This window comes from Mesoplodon densirostris, chromosome 9 (genome assembly GCF_025265405.1).
Source record: "Mesoplodon densirostris isolate mMesDen1 chromosome 9, mMesDen1 primary haplotype, whole genome shotgun sequence".
NCBI classification, from domain to species: domain Eukaryota; kingdom Metazoa; phylum Chordata; class Mammalia; order Artiodactyla; family Ziphiidae; genus Mesoplodon; species Mesoplodon densirostris.
This window is the reverse complement of record NC_082669.1, coordinates 41,601,094-41,621,586: the sequence shown is the minus strand read 5'-3', so window position 1 is coordinate 41,621,586 and position 20,493 is coordinate 41,601,094. Positions and strand designations below refer to the sequence as shown.

Genomic DNA, 20,493 nt, shown 5'->3' with positions numbered 1-20,493 from the left:
TAGAGCAAGTAACTTTTAACTTTGATCTTGAATAAAAATGATAATTTGAAAAGCTGAAATCAAAGCAAAGAATTTCTCTCTTGTAGTGGAGATACATAGATAAAGACATTAAGACTTCTTGGAATTGTGGATGACTCTTTTTTGGGCTTGTTTGTTTGTGGCAGAGGAGAGGATACTTTGAGTGGAATAAAAGTGAATAATGAGATTGGATCAGTGGAATGGAATACTGTAAGGAATTAGAATTCCTGTGGACAATATGGAAGACTTGAACAAATGAGTCCCATCCTTTGTGGTAAAATAACAACAAAATAGTGTATGCGTTTTGAATAAGGCAATCTCATGCAAGAAAACAAAAGTTTATTAAGGAAATAATTGTTAGGAACAATTTCCCCCAGATTATCAACAAAAAAATAATAGCCTATTAGTGATATGTTAGAGCTGTCTCTTAATGGCTTGTGAGTGCTAAGTGTGTGTATCTCTGCTCAAATCTGAGTTCAGTGATATAACATTGTTAGCTTGAAATAGGCTATGGTGGGAGTATTTACACCATGGAAATCAGCAAATGCTACAAATTACAACTATTTTTTTTGACAGTCAGCTGTTAAACATTTACCACTGTACCACTCCTGCATGATATGAAACAGGTCTTAGCAGAAAAGTCAATATTTCAAACACAGTATAGTAAAAATCTCTTTACGTAACAAAAAAATTAAGGAAAAACAGTTTAAAACATGCATATCAGCAGATTGAAATAGAGAAAACAAAAAAGCAAATGAGGGTAAGACAAACAAGAATAAAAGACAGTGAAACATGAGGAGTTACAAAGTATAATTATCAGATTTAAACTTATTTGTAAAACAGTGACTTATTTGCTTATAGGATGAATTAAGCCTTTTTATAACAATTGATATCTAGACTATGGACATTACATTAGGAAACTACACATAAAGCACTGACCGCACATCTCTTAAATGTTATTGAAACTTCAGTTTAACATGCACCTTTTAATATATATAGTATTTTCCTAACTCAACTGTGTGATTTGGAATATTTTCTCATTATATTGCATATTTACACTCTTACCTCAATGTTTAAACAAAATATTGATAGTGTGAATTATCCAACTAATTGTATTCATTATCCTCTTTCTAATAGACCACTATGCCTCCTCTTTTTACCTTTAAGTTCATTTTTAATTATTTAGCTAGTTATTGCCATAGATGCTTAAATATGCCATTATGTCCAAACTTTCCATAGTTAAGTATCATGGAAACTGTGGTATGCTATTTGGATATGATAGTGGATAGAGGCACTTCCTCATAGCCTTCCTCCTTCCATTCATTGGCCAATATATTGTATAACCTACATTTATCTAAGCTGGGGTAGGTTTGGATAAATCTCAACTAATAGAATAATAACCATGTAATAATCTCAGAGTCTAGCCCCACTGTCCCTCATATTTTATTAAGGGAATTCCTTCAGTATCTCCTGTGAGCTGAATGGCCATGACTGTACCCTTTGCCTCTTGGTCCTCCTGCTAGTCTCATAAGACTTGCTAGGTTTATATCACTTCTCTTGGCCAGAGATGTATCTTTATTGCTGTGTGATATCACCATTGTCTATATGAAGGTAGGTTGCAGGCAGACTCAGTCTGAACAATCGCAATAGTGTGTCAGTATAATAACTTGATTATCAGTAGAATCTATTCTGATTTACTTTTGTTTCCCATCTATTTGGTCAAGAATTTTAATGACTCCAAATGAGTAAAAGGGGTTATTTTGAGAATGACTCATGAATCACAATATGGATAAAATTATATCCAGGTTTACTTAAGCAATCAAATTAAACATATACAACTAATTGCAGGCCTCTCTAAGATAATTATTTCAATGAGAGCTGAGTTTTAACCACCAATCCCTCCTCACTAGGGAATCCAGAATAGATCATCAGCGTGGAGAGTCAGGTCTTCACGGCACTCTGCTTCCCTTATCCTCTTGGTCTTGATCATCATATTCTTCCAATGTTCCACAAGATCTTTGATCCTGACAACTGAACCTTTTCTGCATTTTTTTTTCTGAGTTGCTTTGCATGTTATAGGGGACTTTCAGTTCCCGTTATTAAGTGAATTTGTGGCCTATATCTAAGAATGTAACTTGTTCTTGCTGCAAAACCTATAATCTCACTTTTTTTCTCAGATGCACCATAATATAGTAGAAAAAGCATGGACTCAAGAACCAGACTTAGTTTCCCTATTCCCTTATGTCATAAAACATGTTCTCTTTTTAAACTGCTTTTAATGATAAGATACAATATTCATACAGAACACTGCATTAGACATGAATGTACAATGCAATGAAATATCACAAATAGAGCACATATATAACTATCAACCAGGTCAATAAACAGAATAATGTCCGCACCTCAGTAGATCACATACACACTTTCCCAATCAGCACTTCCTTTCTCTTTTCTGAAAGTAACCTATTTTCTGGTTTCTAACATAAGATTTTAGTTTACCTGTTTTTGAGCTTTGTATACATGAAATCATATATATATATATATATATATATATATACACACACACACACATATATATGATTATATATATACAACTTCTTTTGCTCAACATTGTGAGATTTATCCATACTTGTGCAATAGCTATAGTTTATTCATTTTCATCATTATATAGTATTAGATTCCATAAAAAGACTTTCCAGGACAATGTCATGGTTTATTTATCTATTCTACTTTTAATGAGTAGAGGGTATTTTTCTAGTTTGGGGGCTGTTGTGAACAGTACTGTGATAGACATTTTATAAATGTTTTTTGGTACATTTGTACACACATTTCTGTTGAGTATATATCTAAAAGTAGTATTGCTGGGTCATGGGGTATGCATGCATTTAATGTTTGTAGATAATACCAAACTGCTTTCCATAGGGATTGTCACAATTCATACTCTTATCAGCAGCATATGACTATTTCCATTGTTCTATGTCCTTCCAAAACTTGGTATTAGCAGTCTTTTAAAATTTTAGACATTTTTGTTGTGTGTGTAGTAGTATATCATCATGGCTTTGCTCTTCCAGAATACTAATTAACTAAAACAGCTCTTCATCTATTTATTATTTGTACATACCATTTTTGAAGCACCTATTCAAGTTTTTGTTTACTTTCAGATGGACATTTTCTTACTTACTTGAGCAGTTCTTTTTTTTAAATAAATTTATTTATTTTATTTATTTATTTTTGGCTGTGCTGGGTCTTCGTAGCTGCACGGTCTTTCTTTAGTTGCGGAGTGTAGGGGCTACTCTTCGTTGCGGTGCCCGGTCTTCTTATTGCAGTGACTTCTCTTGTTGCAGAGCATGTGCTGTAGGCACACGAGCTTCAGTAGTTGTGGCACGTGGGCTCAGTAGTTGTGGCTCATGGGCTCCAGAGCGCAGGCTCAGTAGTTGTGGCGCACGGGCTTAGTTGCTCTGCGGCATATGGGATCTTCCCAGACCAGGGCTTGAACCCTTGTCCCCTGCATTGGCAAACGGATTCTTAACCACTGCGCCACCAGGGAAGCCCTGAGCAGTTCTTTATAGATCCTCTTGTTGGTTTCATATGTTGAAATACCTTGTCTGTCTTTTTACCCTCTTAATCGTGTCCTTTGATAAATAAAAATAATTTTCAATATAGTACAATTTATCAATCATTTCCTTTGGGATTAGTTCTTTTTGTATTCTGTTTAAATATTCTTTCTGTATACCCAAAATCATGAAAGTATTTTCTCTATTCTATTCTTAAAGATTTTTGACTTAAACATTCAGATGTGCAGTTCTTCAGGAATTGCATATGTATATGGCATAATGTAGAAGTCAAGTTTTTTTTTAATGTGGATATATAGTTGATCAAGTACCACTTATTGAAAGGCCATTCATTCCTTATGGCTCAGCAGTGGTATCTTTATCCACATATACATGGAGACTCTAGTCTTTTCTGCAGGTCTCATTATCTGTCCTTGAGACATTATCAGATTGTCTTCACTTACATAGTGTTATAAGCAATCTTGATATCTAGTAAAACAAACCTCCCAGTTTGTTTTTCTTCAAGACAGTCTTGGTTACATTTGTCCCCTTTGTGTTTTCATATACAATTTTAGAATCACCTTGTGCAATTTCACAAGACACATATAAATGGATTTAGTTCACCAATAAAAGCAAAGATTATCACATAGTAATAAAAAGTGCTGTTTAAAGGGACACTTTCTGTTATATAGTGATAAAGTTTGAATGTAAAAAATGAAAAGGGACTTCCGTGGTGGCACAGTGCTTAAGAATCCGCCTGCCAATTCAGGGGACACAAGTTCAATCCCTGGTCCGGGAGGATCCCACATGCCCTGGGAGGATACCACATGCCACGGAGCAGCTAAGCCCATGCACCACAACTACTGAAGCCCGTGCACCACAACTACTGAAGCCCACGTGCCTAGAGCTGATGCTCCACAACAAGAGAAGCCCCTGCAGTGAGAAGCCCACGCACCACAATGAAGAGTAGCCCCTGCTTGCTGCAACTAGAGAAAGCCCATGCACAGCAACGATGACCAAAGATAAAATAAATAAATAATTAATTAATTAATTAATTTAAAAACCTTTTTAATGAAGAAAAAATTAAACTACATTAACTTACTGAATGAAAGCTTACATGGCTCTATCAGTATCACTTAAGTGGATGTTAAGACAAAAAAATAACTAGAGTTAGAGATGCTTCATAGAGATAAAATATTCTATTAACTGGTAGGATAAAACAACTTAAAATTGTGTTTTAATAACACAGCTTCAAAACATATCAAGCAAAAGTTGAATGAAACAAATGGAAAAAATAGTTAATACCACAATCATAGTGACAGACTTTAAGATACCTCTTTCAGCAGCTGATAGAGGAAGAAGACAGTAAAAAAGGGAGGGGGATGTATAAGACTTAAACACCTTAATAAACCTGCCCTAATTGAAATAAATAATAGGCTTTACCCAGTAACTGCAGAATATCATTCTTTTCAAGGACACATGCAACGTTTTCAAACATAGACCATATTTGGGGGTATAAAGCAAGTTGCAGTAAATTTCAGCTAAAGGATTTCAAACAGAGTATCTCTCATCATAATGAAACTAAACTAGAATCTATATTATATAACAAATGGAAAGATATCCCATGTTCATGGATTGGAAGACTTAATATTGTAAAAATGTCTTTACTACCCAAAATAATCAAGAGATTCAATTACAATTCCTATCAAAATCCCAATACTGTAGCATTTTTTACAGAAATAGAAAAAAAATTCTAAAATTCATATGGAACCACAAAGGACCGCAAATAAAAAAGCAATATTGAGAAAGAAGAACAAAATTGGAAGCATCATATATCCTGATTTCAAAATATATTACAGAGCTACAGTAATCAAAACAGTAGGGTACTGCCATAAAAACAGACATACAGACCAAGGGAACAGAATAGAAAGTACAGAAATAAATACACACATATATGGTCAACTGATCTTCAAAAGAGTGCTAAGAATACAAAATAGAGAAGGGATAATGTCTTGAACAAATAGTATCAGGTAAACTAGATATCCACTTGTAAAAGAATGAAACTGGACCCTTATCTTATACCACGCACAAAAATAAATGGGTAAGGAGTTAAATACTTTAACGTAAGACCTCAAACTATAAAAATCCTTAAAAAAAAAAATAAGGGTAAACTTTTATGACTTTGATCTTGGCATTGATTTCATGGATATGACACCAAAAGCATTGGCAACAAAACAGAATAAACTAGTGGGATGACATCAAACTGATAAGCTTCTGAACAACAAGACATTCAACAGAGTGAAAAGGCAATCTATGGAATGGGAGATAATATGTCCAAACCATATATCTGATAAGGTGTTCATCTCCAAAATATATAAGGAATTCTTAACAGCTCAGTAGTAAAATATAGTAAACCTGATTTTAAAATGGGCTAAGGACTTAAATAGACATTTCTCCAAAGAAGACATACAAATGGCCAACAGGTATATGAGAAATGCTTAGCATCACTAATCATCAGGGAAATGTAAATCAAAACCACAATGAGATATCACTTCACATCTGTCAGAATATCAGGATGACGATTATTTAAAAAAAAACAAAAAACCCAAAGACAACAAGTGTTGGCAAGGACATGGAGAAATTAGAATGCTTGCATTCTGTTGGTGGAGATACAAAATGGTGCAACTGCTATGGAAAACAGTATAGAGGGCTCTCAAAAAATTAAATATAGGGCCTCCCTGGTGGCGCAAGTGGTTGAGAGTCCGCCTGCCGATGCAGGGGATACGGGTTCGTGCCCCGGTCTGGGAGGATCCCATATGCCGCGGAGCGGCTGGGCCCGTGAGCCATGGCCGCTGAGCCTGCGCGTCCGGAGCCTGCGCGTCCGGAGCCTGTGCTCCGCAACGGGGGAGGCCACAGCAGTGAGAGGCCCGCATACCGCAAAAAAAAAAAAAAAAAAAATTTAAATATAGAACTACCATGTGATCCAGCAGTCCCACTTTTGGGTATTTATCCAAAAGAATCAAAATCAGGATCTCAAAGAGATAATAGCACAATGAATACTGCAGCCCTATTCACCATAGCCAAGATGTGGACACCAGCTAAATGTTCATTGACAGATGAATGGTTAAGAAAATGATATATACATACAATGGAATAGTATTCAGTCTTTAAAAGGAAGGAAATTCTGCAATATGCAACAACTTGGGTAAACCTTGAAGACATTATGCTAAGTGAAATAATCCAGTTGCAGAAAGACAAATACTGTATGATTCCACTTATACAAGCTATATAAAATAATCAAATTCATAGAATCAAAGAGTGGAATGGTGGTTGTCAGCAGATGAGGAGAGGGAGAATTGGGGAGTTACTAATCAATGGACATAGTGTTTCAATCAAGCAAGATGAATAAGCTCTAGAGAACTGCTCTATAACATTGTACCTATAGTCATTAATAGTGTACTATATACTTTAAAAATCTGTTTAAGTAGTTAGATCTCATGTTCAGTGTTCTTACTACAATAAAGTTAAATTTAAAAATAAAACAAAATACCAGTGATGTAAAATAAAAAGATGAAGTATAGAACAAAACTTTTAAAAAGTGTTTGTATAATTTGAAATAAAAAGATAATTGGAAAATCTCATAGATTTGGAGATTTCAAAATACAATCTCTTATGTGTCAAAGAAATCACAGTAAATTTTGTATTTTGAGCTGAATAATTATGAAAATATGAAATATCAAAAGTGTAATATGTATAAGCTGAATTTAGAAACACATGTAAAGCTTTAAATGTATATACTAGAATAGAAGAAAGTTTAAAATTACAGATAGGAACACACGACTCAAGAAATTAGGAGATCAAAGCAACAAATTAAACATGAAGTGAGTGACTTAAATATAAAGAAACAATGAAATAAAAATAAGCATACAATATATAAGAATTAAAATGTCAAATTTTAGTTCTTTGAAATAATTAACAAAATTGATAGCACTCTAGAAAGACTGATTGAAAGAAAAGTCATACATTACCAGCACTCTGAATGAACAAAAAGGACTTTACCACAGATCTTAATGTATTAAAATGATTACAAGAGAATATTTTAAAAAAAACTTCGTGTAAAAGAAAATTAAAATTTTATTTGAAATGGAAAAATTCTTGTAAAAATAAACTGAATCAAAAAGACAGAAAATTTGAATGCTACCATAATTAACAAAATTGAATCTTCAATACCAGATATACCAACAGAAAACACCAGGCCCATATAGCTTCAGCAGTGAATTCTGTTAATAATTTATACTGTTTTAGAGTAAAGGGGAAGATGGGAAGAGAACACTTCATAACTGGTTTTTGAGGCTAGTATACTATTGACACCCAAGCTCAAAAGAACATTATAAGAAAAGAATATTACAGGAAAATCCTGCTCATAAGCATAGCAGTTAAAACCCTAAACAAAATATTAGCAGTTCATCATTATCTTAAAAACCCATAATATAATTGTGTTTAGGCCAAGAATGTAGGATATTAACATTACAAAATAAGTTGTTATAATTCACCACGTTAAGAGAATGAAGAAGAAATATAACCATTTCAATAGATGTTTAAAAATTTGTTGATAAATTAGACACTCAATTATGAACTACTTTTGATAAACTGGGAATAATTTACTAGCTTGATAAAGGATATCTACAAACATCTTATAGTATGCATCAGATTTAAAAGTGAAACATGAGAATTTTTCTTTGAAATAAAAAACATGACAAAGATATTCACTCTTAGTGCTTCATTTTAACATTACACTGGTGGTCCTAGACAGTGCAATAGGGTAAGAAAAAGAAATTTAAAAATATAAAGATTGGGGTGGAATAAATAAATCTCTCGTTATTCACAGAAGATATGATTGTATAAAGTCTATATAAAATTAGGTTTATACATCATTGGAATTAATAAATTAGTTTTACAAAATGGATGGTTAATTTAAAAATCAATTAAAACATCAATTAAAAATCAATTATTTTGATTTAAAAATGAATTATCTCTGTTGTTTTCCCTATTCTTTTTTTTTTTTTTTTTTTTTTTTTTGCGGTACACGGGCCTCTCACTGTTGTGGCCTCTCTCGTTGTGGAGCACAGGCTCCGGACGCGCAGGCTCAGCGGCCATGGCTCACGGGCCCAGCCGCTCCATGGCATGTGGGATTCCTCCCAGACCGGGGCACGAACCCGTGTCCCCTGCATCGGCAGGCGGACTCTCAACAACTGCGCCACCAGGGAAGCCCTTCCCTATTCTTTTAGTCTAAAAACATGCCCTGATTATGGCAGACAACCAAGTGAAAGAACATATTCCATGTAGGTCTGTTAGCTATGGAGAGCCAAATAAAGCCTATCTCCCCATATTTTCTTTCAATTAATCATTCCTCCATTCATTCAACATTTTTTTAATGCCTATTATATACCAGGCTCTACCTTTGCCTTTAAATTGCCCACAACAAAATAGAGAATGACACACATGGCTGACTATCATATAATGTGTAGAGTAAAGAAGAAAATTTTTGTGGAAAGGAGACAGAGTGGAAGCAGTTTGCTCTATCAGAGGATTTTAGAAAAGATTTCAGAGCAGGCAGTGTTTGTGTTAGTCCTTGAATGATTTAGTATGGTTTCACCAATTCAAAGAAGGATAGGGAAAATAAAATTCAGAGAATAAATAAAGGTATAAGAGTATGAAAATACTTGGCATATTTGGGAAACATAATATAAAAGCTAAGAGTACTTAGTAGATCCTTTGCTTGGTTGATGTGTGCATCTGTCCTCTTGTATCTGTTATATTTTGCAAAATCTGTTTAGCTTTTTTTTTTTTCTGTTCTTTTCTGAATCATGAAAATAATAGAGATGATTTTCATGTCTCATAAGTACAAAGTGAGTTTTAAAACTTCTACTCGAGCTTCTCCAAGGATACCCTTCTTGCCTTTTTCCATAAGTGCATCTTAGCCAACTAAAGTGATTTTTGATGATTTAAATGATCTGATTCTAAAGAATCTGAAAATTATTTATTCACAACATGATAATGGCCCCAACTTTTATGGTGTTTTAAAATAGCTGTAGTACTTAGCAATTACATGGTATGTGCAATTTAACAAACATCTGAATTGTATCAATAGAGTATTGCAACTTTCTGTAAAAGATGTAGAAAAATAAATATCCCTATACTGAGTCTGAAAATTTATATAAAGAATTGCGGTAAGTAATGATTGCATTTAAGCTTTAGATATAGGAAACCTAGATGAGAGCTTCAAATGTCAAGAAGTTGTGTTAAAATCATCTAGTGTATCTTATAACTCTGTTATTACTTGATGGAATTGTGCAACAAAGACAGTGTGATGGGTGTGTGATATTTCCTACATCTGCATCTGTTTGATCTTAGTATAACTTTTGCATGCAGAAGTTCTCTGGTTTGCATAAATTACTTCCTTATTTATCTTTTAATAACTCTTACTAACATTGATTAGCCTCATTGCCAGTGTTTTTGCTACATCTTATCGGCCAAACTAGGTACATAACACAGCTTTACTGTATATTCTTATTTTTTGCTCCAAAATTATAAAATATGACTATTTGTTTAATATTATTTTATTACAGTTAGTTATTAGATTTTATTAATAATGACCATTACTCATAAATATTTATTAAATAGATGCTTCAGTCAGATGTTTTTAGTGCTTATAACTGTGAATTATTAAATCAACAAACTCGTTTAGAAAAGACAACTCAATTCTGTGGTCCCTCTATACAAGGTTTTAATATTATGAAAACAGACTCTAAATGCTGCTTGCCTTCTTGCCAACTGCGAGTATTACCCATTACCTTCTCAGCAGAGCTACTAGAGAAAAAATAAAGAACCTACATTGAGAACTTTCTGAATTCAGCTCTGTCTGTGTGTATACACTCAAAATGAAACAAATTGGGGCAATTTACTGAAGGTTAAATCCTCCAAATGACATTCACCTAAAGTATGCAGGGAAATGGTTTGGGAGGCTTAAATTATCAATGTAATTGCCTTAATTCTCTAGGTTGCTTTCATAAGTAGACACAACTTTATCGTATCTAACTGACAATTCCAAATTGGAGGTTTAGGGTTGTTTGTATTTTTACTCCCAACACCCTGCATCAAGTTTACTTTCTACATAACCCAGGTCCTAAAAATAGCCCACAGACCTAATGTGAGAGCGTTCCAGAAGTGAGGTTTTTACATTAATGATCTGCCTGTAGCTTTCTTTCCAGTAGCTAGCACCTTTCCGTTTGTCAGCATTTTACCCTGAAGTCGCAGGAAAGCTTAAGAACTAAATATGCTCATACTACGTTGTGCTTTTATTCTTAAGTATTCGAACATAGAGTGATATTTCAGAACATTTTATTAATAAAGTCTACCTGATTTCTATTAAAATTTTTCTCTAAGCCCTGAGAGAGAAGTGAAAGGAAAGATTATTTATGAGCAAGGTAGCTCAGCTCTGTCTAATTCTTGAATAAGAGTTTTCCAAGTAACCTTCCGTTTATGATTCAGCAATTCCTCTGAGTTAAGAGGGTGTTACTAGGATAACATATTTTTGAAGATACTGTCTGAAATACCAGATTTTTAAAAAATGATTTTTAACAAATTTTAAGAGTTTAAGATTGCAGAACCTTTCACTGACACTGTGGGGTTTTTTTTTTTTTCCCCTCTCACCAAACTGTACTGCAAGTAAACCTTTTGATGTTTTAAATGTTTTTCTTTGGCAGCTAAGAAAAACACTCTGGAAAGTTATATTTAGTGAATTTACCCATGTATAAATATCCCTGAGCTAGTCTGTTATCCTATGGCATCTGGAAGAAAGGTGCTATTGTTTTAGATTCCATGATTAAAGTATAGAATAATCAATTCAGAGAGACCCTGGGGGGAAGATTCACTCACACATGCTGTGGAAACTTGGAATCCCTGAGTTTTTTACTTTTTTTCTACAGATGAAGAGACATAGATGGGTTCATGTTTTGGCACAGTGTCTAGTGACATCGTTTCCCATTCTTGCCATGTAATAGTTTGGCCTATTGAGACTACTAACTTTAAATTTTCTAAGAAAACTTTTTTGTTGTTGTTAATCCCTTTTTACTATTACTTTCCTTGCTTTCTGGGTCACCATAGCTGGACAGCTATTTTGTTTGCAAGTGCTCTGCTATGCAGTTTGTCCTGCTCCACACCAAGCCACATCACCAAGGTATTCCCAGGGATGCATCATCAGATTTAGTTCTGCCAGAACACTCCATAAATTATTTAAAGCTCTTCTTCATTTCTTGCAAAACAATGTTTGCTGAGCTTCCCCATGAAAAATCAGTGTAATTCCAGAAGATCAGGATAGATTTGCAAGACAGGAATTTGTCCTGTGCTTCCACATGGCTATCTGCATAGATGTGAATACAGTGGAAGTTAAATGAAAATGTACAGTTATTTTACTTTTGGTTTTATTTGAGCATTTTCTCTACTACTTATTCAATAGCAGTTGAATAAGAGCAGCTATGTGTCGTGGCGTTCTGCTGTGAAGTGTCCAAAAGTGTAACGTAGTTAGGTGTAAAAACACCACAAAAGTATGGATAATAGACTTCCCACCTTCTGTCTACTTCAGCTTCCCTGAGGTTTCGTTTGCAGGGCCCAGCTGCATATACAGACATGATGGAATTTGGTTTGTCAGGAATCCACAAAAATTACACAAATAACTCGGATTTTTAATGAATAATACACAGACATGCACCTGCTTCAGGGACTTCATAGATTAATTTTGTGACCAGTAGAAAATCCCCTTGGAATTCAATTACATTGCTGCAAAACAGAAAATAAAACTGGCTACACTTTTGGAACTGGTATCAGCAAAATCTTAAGTAGTTCTTGGAGCAGGCTTTTTTTTTAGGTTGTTTCAATTTGGTTTGCTTCTGTGAAACTTACTATAAAGTCATAATGTTCTGCTCATATCATTATTTACCATTCTTGCAGCTGGAGCCACTTGCAGAAGATATTCTCCAACAAACTCCGAATATGAATGCTGTTACTTCTTTACAGAAGATCATTGAAATTCAAAGTATGTCTTTAAATTTTTTTAATATTTCTAATAAGGTACTAATTAAGCTTATATTGAGAATTAGAGCACATGAAAAATATAGTTGAACTTCTCAAATATAAGGAATATATTTAAAGTAATTATAATTTCCACATATTATGTATTCATACCTAAATGTCTTGTTGCCTTGCTGTTAGTGTGGCAATCTTATCTCACACTGATAACGAAATTCAGAGACTCTAGATTTAGAACCTTGTTTTTCTCATGTTTTCCAAAAGTGTTTGGATTTTTTTCCATTACTGCCACTAAGTATCTACTCAGAGCTATGAAATTAACATAGAAATTGTGATTATATTGTCCAGTCTTAACTGAGGTAAGTTATCTCCTAGTGATGTTGGAATTCACCAGTCATTTACTCGTTTTAAGTTTGTCAATAGAGGAAAAAGTTCACGAGAAAGCCTACTAGAAAGTCCAACTGAACAAAAAGGAAAAGTCAGAGACTTTTTTTACTATCCCAGTTCCTTTCACATCACTGTTACTTTCTCAGGAATTATTCTTTTTTAGATGATAACATGCATGAGTGTGCGCGCACGCACGCACACACACACAGACAGACATACTGAAAGCAAGCACAAATTGACATGAAAGCCAGCATGAATGGGAAAAGCAAATGGCAAAATTAAGTGTGAAGGAGGATCAGAAAACCCTTAGCTTTGCTACTCTTTTGTAGAAGCATTTTTTAACACCGCTGGAGAAGCCACCTTCCATCTCTCTCTGAGTCCTTGTCTTTGCTTGCTCAGTAGTAATTTGGAGATACGGTCGTGACTGGGGTTCTAAGTTATCCGTTCATCTGGTGCTTATGCAATCTAATCTAATACTTCATTAAGGTCACCAGCAGCATAAAAAATACCTACTTTTTACACATACGATTCTTTTTTTTTCTGAGTATTGTTTTTCCATTATACACACAGACTATTAAAATTATTGTTCCTATGTATATTATGATCCCATTACTTTCAATAAGCATTCTTAAATACTTATTACATGTTGATACATGATAACTTGAGCACTTATCAAGGCAAGGCACAGAAGAGGAATAAGGCAGTTTCTAGCATTAGGGAGTTTACAGTCCAGTGAGTGAGAGGCACTAAAATAGATCATTTCACTGAGATCATGGACAAGAAACAGTCATTTTCTTAAGTCCCTTGCAGCCAGAAGGAGAAGTACTGCAAAGTGAGGAAGGTTCACGGAAGGTTTGAGGAAGGCTCCTTGGCGGTGATAGGGCCTGACCTTGGTCTTAAGGTCTTGTTACCGACCAGGGTTCTTGGCCTCCTTAATCAATAGAAATTGATCAGAGGCCAGACAAGGAATTCAGGCTAGGCTTTATTGGGGCCCCTGCTGCAGCAGCCGGGAGCAAGAACAAACAACAGATTCCTTTGTTTGCTTGCTCGCTGAGGAGGGGGGATAAGCTTGCTCTTTATATGAGATTGAGGGTAGGGGTGTGTCCAGGGGTCGGGCCAGAGGGGTGGCTTAGGTGTTTTGCCCACCCCTTAGGTGGTGTTGTGTGCAGGGGGCATGCGCAGTACCCTGCTTTTGCTGCTGACCCCCTGCTTTTGCTCCAGGCTCTTCAAAAGTGGCTCTTGGGTTTTTTGGTCCCTTTGTATCTTTTGTCCAGAATTGCCCCAACTGGGCATGCACGCAGTTATTTTTAGTTCCGTATAGTTTCTTTGTATTTTGTTGCTTGAAGAGAGGTGTGTCCAGGTGCAAGCATTACAGCAGTGCAGCAAAGGGCCCCAGGTCCCAGCTTGTCTCAGTTTGAACAGGATTTTGGCCAGATGAAGAAAGAGTGAATGTTTTGAAGGAAATAACAGAAGCAAAAGACTCAATTTTCACATAGGTGTAAAAATTCATGGTTTATATATGTCTTTAGAAACCATGCTGTTGTCTGTTGCATTGGATCTAACTTGCCAGTAATGACTTTCCACTGCATGATGGTTTTCCTTTCACCACTGACATTTTTGAGTGACTTGTACAGTCTACTTTAGCCAAACAAACCTGTTTGACTCTTGAAAAAGATTCACTGAACTATCAAAGTTTGCTGTATAAGAATTCTGCCCCTGTGGATTGTGAATCTCTGTCTTTTGCTCCAAAGTGCATTTCAAACACCCAACACTGACCATTTCCCCCATTTAAAAATCTATTTCTGGTGGTGCAGTGGTTAACAATCCACCTGCCAAGGCAGGGGACATGGGTTCGAGCCCTGGTCTGGGAAGATCCCACATGCCATGAAGCAACTAAGCCCGTGTGCCACAGCTACTCTAGAGCCTGTGCACCACAACTGTTGAAGCCTGTGTGCCACAACTACTGAAGCCCTCACACCTAGAGCCTATGCTTGCAACAAGAGAAGCCACCACAATGAGAAGCCCGCACACCACAACAAAGAGTAGCCCCCGCTCGCCACAACTAGAGAAAGCCTGCGTGCAGCAGGGAAGACCCAATGCAGCCAAAGATAAAATAAATAAATTTTAAAAAAAATCTATTTCCTCCTAAACTCATATTGAAGATTCCACCCAGAGCTTATTAATCCAGTACTTCTGTAAAGTCTCTGCACTAACATGTAGATTTTAAGTGGTATTTTTATTTAAAATTTTTCCATTATTTGAGTTTTTGTATGTTTTATGGTCTTTCGGTAATGGTTCCTTAATTATATGATAATCATCAAGAGGATGGAACCGTGTCTTCTCACCCCGACTTGTACCTGCAGGCAGGGTTGGTACCAGGGACGAGGTTTGAAGTGCATGGAAACCTGGAAATTGAGAGTTGGAAGATTTGAGCAGGATTGATTCGAATAACTCTTCAAGGCCCTAGGGAACCAAAACTTGCATCAAAGAGAGCTTCTGAAGAAGAATGCCTCCTTCTGAGTCATGGATACAGTATATGGTATAGTGGGTACTGTTGTTGGCTACTCAGTGACTATGTGTACCTCATCAACTTAAAAGAAGCCTGGTTTCACACATGAATCCTTGCCACCAGATGCAGTACAGATCAGGGGAAGATGAACTTAGGCCCAGCTCCAAAGGAGCTGTTCTTAGTCCAAGGCTAAACTTGTCAACCCACTTACCAGTGATTAGTTAAGGAGCCGGTACTTGACCCAATTCTGGCCAGGGAGAAGCAGGGCTGGCTTTGTGGGCTTTCAACCAGTGTAGTCACACAGGCCCCACACTTAGAAGGGCCCTACACATGGTTTAATGCTCTTACTCTTGCTGCCTTAAAATTCTCACTAATTTGTATTTTGTGACAGGGAGCCCACATTTCATTTTGCACTGAGCCTTGCTAATTATGAAGCCAGTCCTGATGAAAATCAAGGTGCTGGTGATGCAAAAAAATATTTACCAAAAAAGACTGAGGGTAGCATCAACACAAGGAGAACTCAAGTTGTGGTTGAGAAGGAACTGAATGGTGGGTTGAGGTTGTAAAAGGAAAGATAAACACAAGATAACAGTGATCTCTCACCAGTTGGGACATAAAGTGAAAATTTGTACAGAGAAACTGCTTCAGTACTGTGGCTTTGACCACTGTGTGGTACATTTTTATGGGTTTCTCTGAATTGTGTGTCTTTGGGGCTACTCTTTTTTTTTAATCATCTTTATTGGAGTATAATTGCTCTACAATGATGTGTTAGTTTCTGCTTCATAACAAAGTGAATCAGCCATACATATATACATATATCCCCATATCTCCTCCCTCCCACCCTCCTTATCCCACCCCTCTAGGTGGTCATAAAACACGGAGCTGATCTCCCTGTGCTGTGCAGCTGCTTCCCACTAGCTATCTATTTTACATTTGGTAGTGTATATATGTCAGTGCCACTCTCTCACTTCGTCCCAGCTTACCCTTCCCCCTCCCCGTGTACTCAAGTCCGTTCTCTACGTCTGCGTCTTTATTCCTCTCCTGCCCCTAGCGTCTTAAGAACCATTTTTTTGTTTTGTATATACTCCATATATATATATATGTGTTAGCATAAGGAATTTGTTTTTCTCTTTCTGACTTACTTCATGCTGTATGACAGACTCCAGGTCCATCCACCTCACTACAAATAACTCACTTTTGTTTCTTTTTATGGCTGAGTATTATTCCATTGTATATATGTTCCACATCTTCTTTATCCATGCACCTGTCAGTGGATATTTAGGTTGCTTCCATGTCCTGGCTATTGTAAATAGAGCTGCAGTGAACATTGTGGTACATGACTGTTTTTGAATTATGGTTTTCTCAGGGTATATGCCCAGTAGTGGGATTGCTGAGTCATATGGTGATTCTATTTTTGGTTGGGGCTACTCTTCCAGGTTAAAGAAACAGAAAGGGGTTTTATAAAGTCTATAAAGCAATAAAAGAAAGTGGTATTTCAGAGTAACAAACTTCATGATGGCTTGGAAAATCAAAATTGTGGGTACCTGACTTAACAAACAATGCTATATTTCCTTAAAAACTATAAAATTGTACTCTCAATCTTATTTTTCTCTGTTTTATAACACACTTCCATTTCACATGCTCGTGTAGAACTCCAGGCCCTTGATTAGGCTCCCCATTTTGCCTTTGGTGGGGAAGGCAGTCAGGACTCACTAAAACTTTGTGGATCCCAGTGCTTCCTTGTTAAAAATTATTAATAATTTCAAGAAGATGCCAGCCAAGCATTGAACCAAGCCTGAGAGCCCTTCTGAACATGGGGTCCTTTGCAACTGCACAGGTTGCCTGTTTATGAAGCCTGCCTTGAAGGTCGCCTTTGTTTAACAGAGGAACCTTCTCTTCACATGTCTCTGAGTGTCAACCAGGTGCCTCCTTTCAACTTAAGGAGGTGTTCGAATTTCAGCTCACCCCCCAGCCCAGGTTCGGAAGGATTCTTTTGTGCCAGGGTTTGGGACTACTGTATCAGAAAAGTATGTAAATGTTGAAAAACAGGCCTTGTAGCATGTGGGAAACGTTCAGGCAGGTTCCTAGATATCCTTGTCCCAAGGCAGACAGCAAGGTGCTGACAGGCCTTATGTGAATTTCTTTGAGAACTGAGCCCCACAGCTGAGGGTATGCAGGTGCTGGAGGCTGTGATGCTAATTGGCCCTTTGCCTGGCCACATGTGTGTGAGTATTTTGCAGCAGGATCATCCCTGTTGTCCTGTTCTTGTTTATATTACTTATTTAGCTGAGAAGAAAAGGCCTTACAAGGCAACAGCAGGGCACCTACTTCTCCTAACAGGTAAAGACCATCCCCCCCGCCCCGACAGGTCAGGGTCTGGTTTCATCTTCGGATGGTGGGTGTATACAAAGATCAACCATCTCTGAAATAACAAAAGGGAGGTATGGACAAGAAATTTCATGTTTGCACACGCTGTTCACTCTGCTAACAAAGTCTTCTGCCTCATCCCTATTAAGTTTTCAAGACTTAGCTCAGATCTTATCTCTTTTGGGAAGCCATCTATGAATCCCCATAAATCCCTATTCTAGATTAGGTACATTTCCTGGGTGCTTTCATGGCAGAGATTATTTTTGCTGATGTTCATTGTTTTTAATCGCTGTGTCCTCTGCACAGTTCTGGAACGTTGTAGGTGCTCTGCAAATGTTTGTTGAATGAATGAATCAGCCAGTATGTCAGTATTTGCCACACTCTTTTTTCCTTAGCCTAGACTGACTTTTTAACTAAGGTTGTACTCCTTGGTTAGCTCATACAGAACAAGAGATTAAGAAGTGCAGGCAAAATCTATATGAGAGCCCATTTCTTCACTCTCTTTCACAACCCACAATGATGAATCATTTCTAAGTTAGAAAGAACATGAACTGCTTGTGAGCTACCATTTCCATCGCTAAACTTGGAGATGGCAGTTCTAAGAGTTGACTGGCCAGATGTAATCACCAACAAGCAATGCCAGGTAAAAGTCAGCCCAGAGTAGGATAAAGGACCTTCATATGTATATAGGCTTTCCTGAAACCCGTCCTAACAACTCACAGTCCGTTGAACTCTTACCTTTTTCTACATAGTATGGTGAGAAGCAAGATTCCCAAATGTCATGTTTTACACTAGTCCTGGCCCGTGATAACATTTTCACTGATTTTGAAGGGAAGAACCATGAAGTGAGTTTTCCACAAAACTAAATTTATTTAGTTTGAAAGACTATAATTTTAAGTTTGAAAAACATATAATGAATGATGTTGATATTGATCTATGAAACCTCAAAATATGAAAACCACAAGGATATAGTCATGGTTTCCTTTTATTTATTTAAATTTTTTAGTAAGAAGAGTACTCCTTTTAAGTGTCAACCAATTTTGTAGACCTCCTGCATGATAATAACGATAATCATAGTATCTTTTGAATTGTGGATCAAGAAAATGTATGTGTACACAAGGATTTGAGGATTCTTTTAAAATTTTGCTGCAACCCTCCGGTGGTTTGCAGCTAATAAGTTGAAAAACACTAGTGTGGAGTGTTTTAAAATGATACGAATTTCAGTATAATCCTCACCAGCCATGTGACGATGAGCTAGCCACTTAACTTTCCTAAGGAATTTCCAGAGGAATGACATGACATATCACCACACTGATTTTCTAAGGTGGTGCCACTGTGGCAACAAGATGGCAGATCAGAAGCAGAGTCATAAAAGAACAGGCAGTTTTTCCCTTTACCCCTACTTTCATCTTTTTCCCACTCTAGGAATTCTTCCCTTTAGTAGATTGAGGTCTTCTTAGAATTCCTTATTATGCCAACCACAGAAAACTGGTGACATAGGCCAGAATGAGGAAGAGACAGTAATTGCAATGTCACCATATGTTTTTGTCAGACTTGTTGTATATCAATGGAGGAACAACATCCATGCCTCCTGCATATAAAATTTGTCACTATGGCTAAATTTATCTGTATTTTTTAAAACTCGCCCACACACAGGACACACATTATTATTTAGGGCAATGAGAATTGCATTTATGGTCTTCTGAATTTATCCAACTTTTGAGACCAATATGAAAAGGGATATGATTATCTCATTGCAGGAGAATATACCATGTAACTATGTAATTGACTATGAGGCAGACAGTTATCCACATGGTTCAGGCAGCAACAATGGGCAGAACACACCTTTCACCCATTCTAGAGAAAAAAAAAAAAATGAAATCAAATTTTCTCTGGGAGATCCGAGGCAAGTATAGTTGACACCAACTCCTTGTCAGAATTCTGCTTAACTTACGTTTTTATATGTGTTATTGAGTGAATGACTTCCTCTTCCTCTTCCTTTTTGTTGTTATTCTTTTCCTTCTCCCCCTCTTCCTTAATCTGCTTCTCTTATTATTACTATACATCCTCTGTTCCAGAAACTACCCTTAGAAGTAACAACTGATGTTGGAAACAAACAAAGGAATGTTAATTTTGTTGATTTCATTTCCACTCTATTTCCAATGGAGATACTGCTGGTAAAAATAAAATACAGACACTGTTGATGTTGTATTAGAGTGGATAATCAGAGAAGGTGCTATCCAGTTCTCTTGGTGATTAAGAGATCTGGATAGTAATTAATGAAGAAAAGCTATTAAAGTAAGATAAAACTTGCTCTAAAGATGGCAGTCATTTTCTTCTTTTATGTGAAATATCATTCTCAGCCATCTCCTTCCATTACTTTAATACCCTCTACATACCCCCTTCCCAAGGAGAAAGGGCATTTACATCAGACGATCCAGGAGAAAATCAGATTGTTTCTAATCTGAAAGGAATTTGTGTACATCTCTTGTTGTGAGGAAACTGTCCAAGATTTTGATCTCATGGGGCTATGCACATAGATTAAAGGGTTGTTTCCCCAGATGGCAACAAGCA

The 20,493-nt window shown here is 36.5% G+C and overlaps 1 protein-coding gene across 9 annotated transcripts in view; it reads left to right on the top strand.

Annotated features, from left to right (window-relative positions):
- HDAC9 (histone deacetylase 9) overlaps nucleotides 1-20,493 on the top strand; it is a 579,212-nt gene that overhangs the window by 512,808 nt on the left and 45,911 nt on the right. For all 9 annotated transcript variants that reach the window (XM_060108643.1, XM_060108642.1, XM_060108648.1 and 6 more), the window contains one exon: nucleotides 12,579-12,663. In XM_060108643.1, coding sequence (XP_059964626.1) covers nucleotides 12,579-12,663 — 85 coding nt within the window. The remainder of the gene's footprint in view (nucleotides 1-12,578; nucleotides 12,664-20,493) is intronic.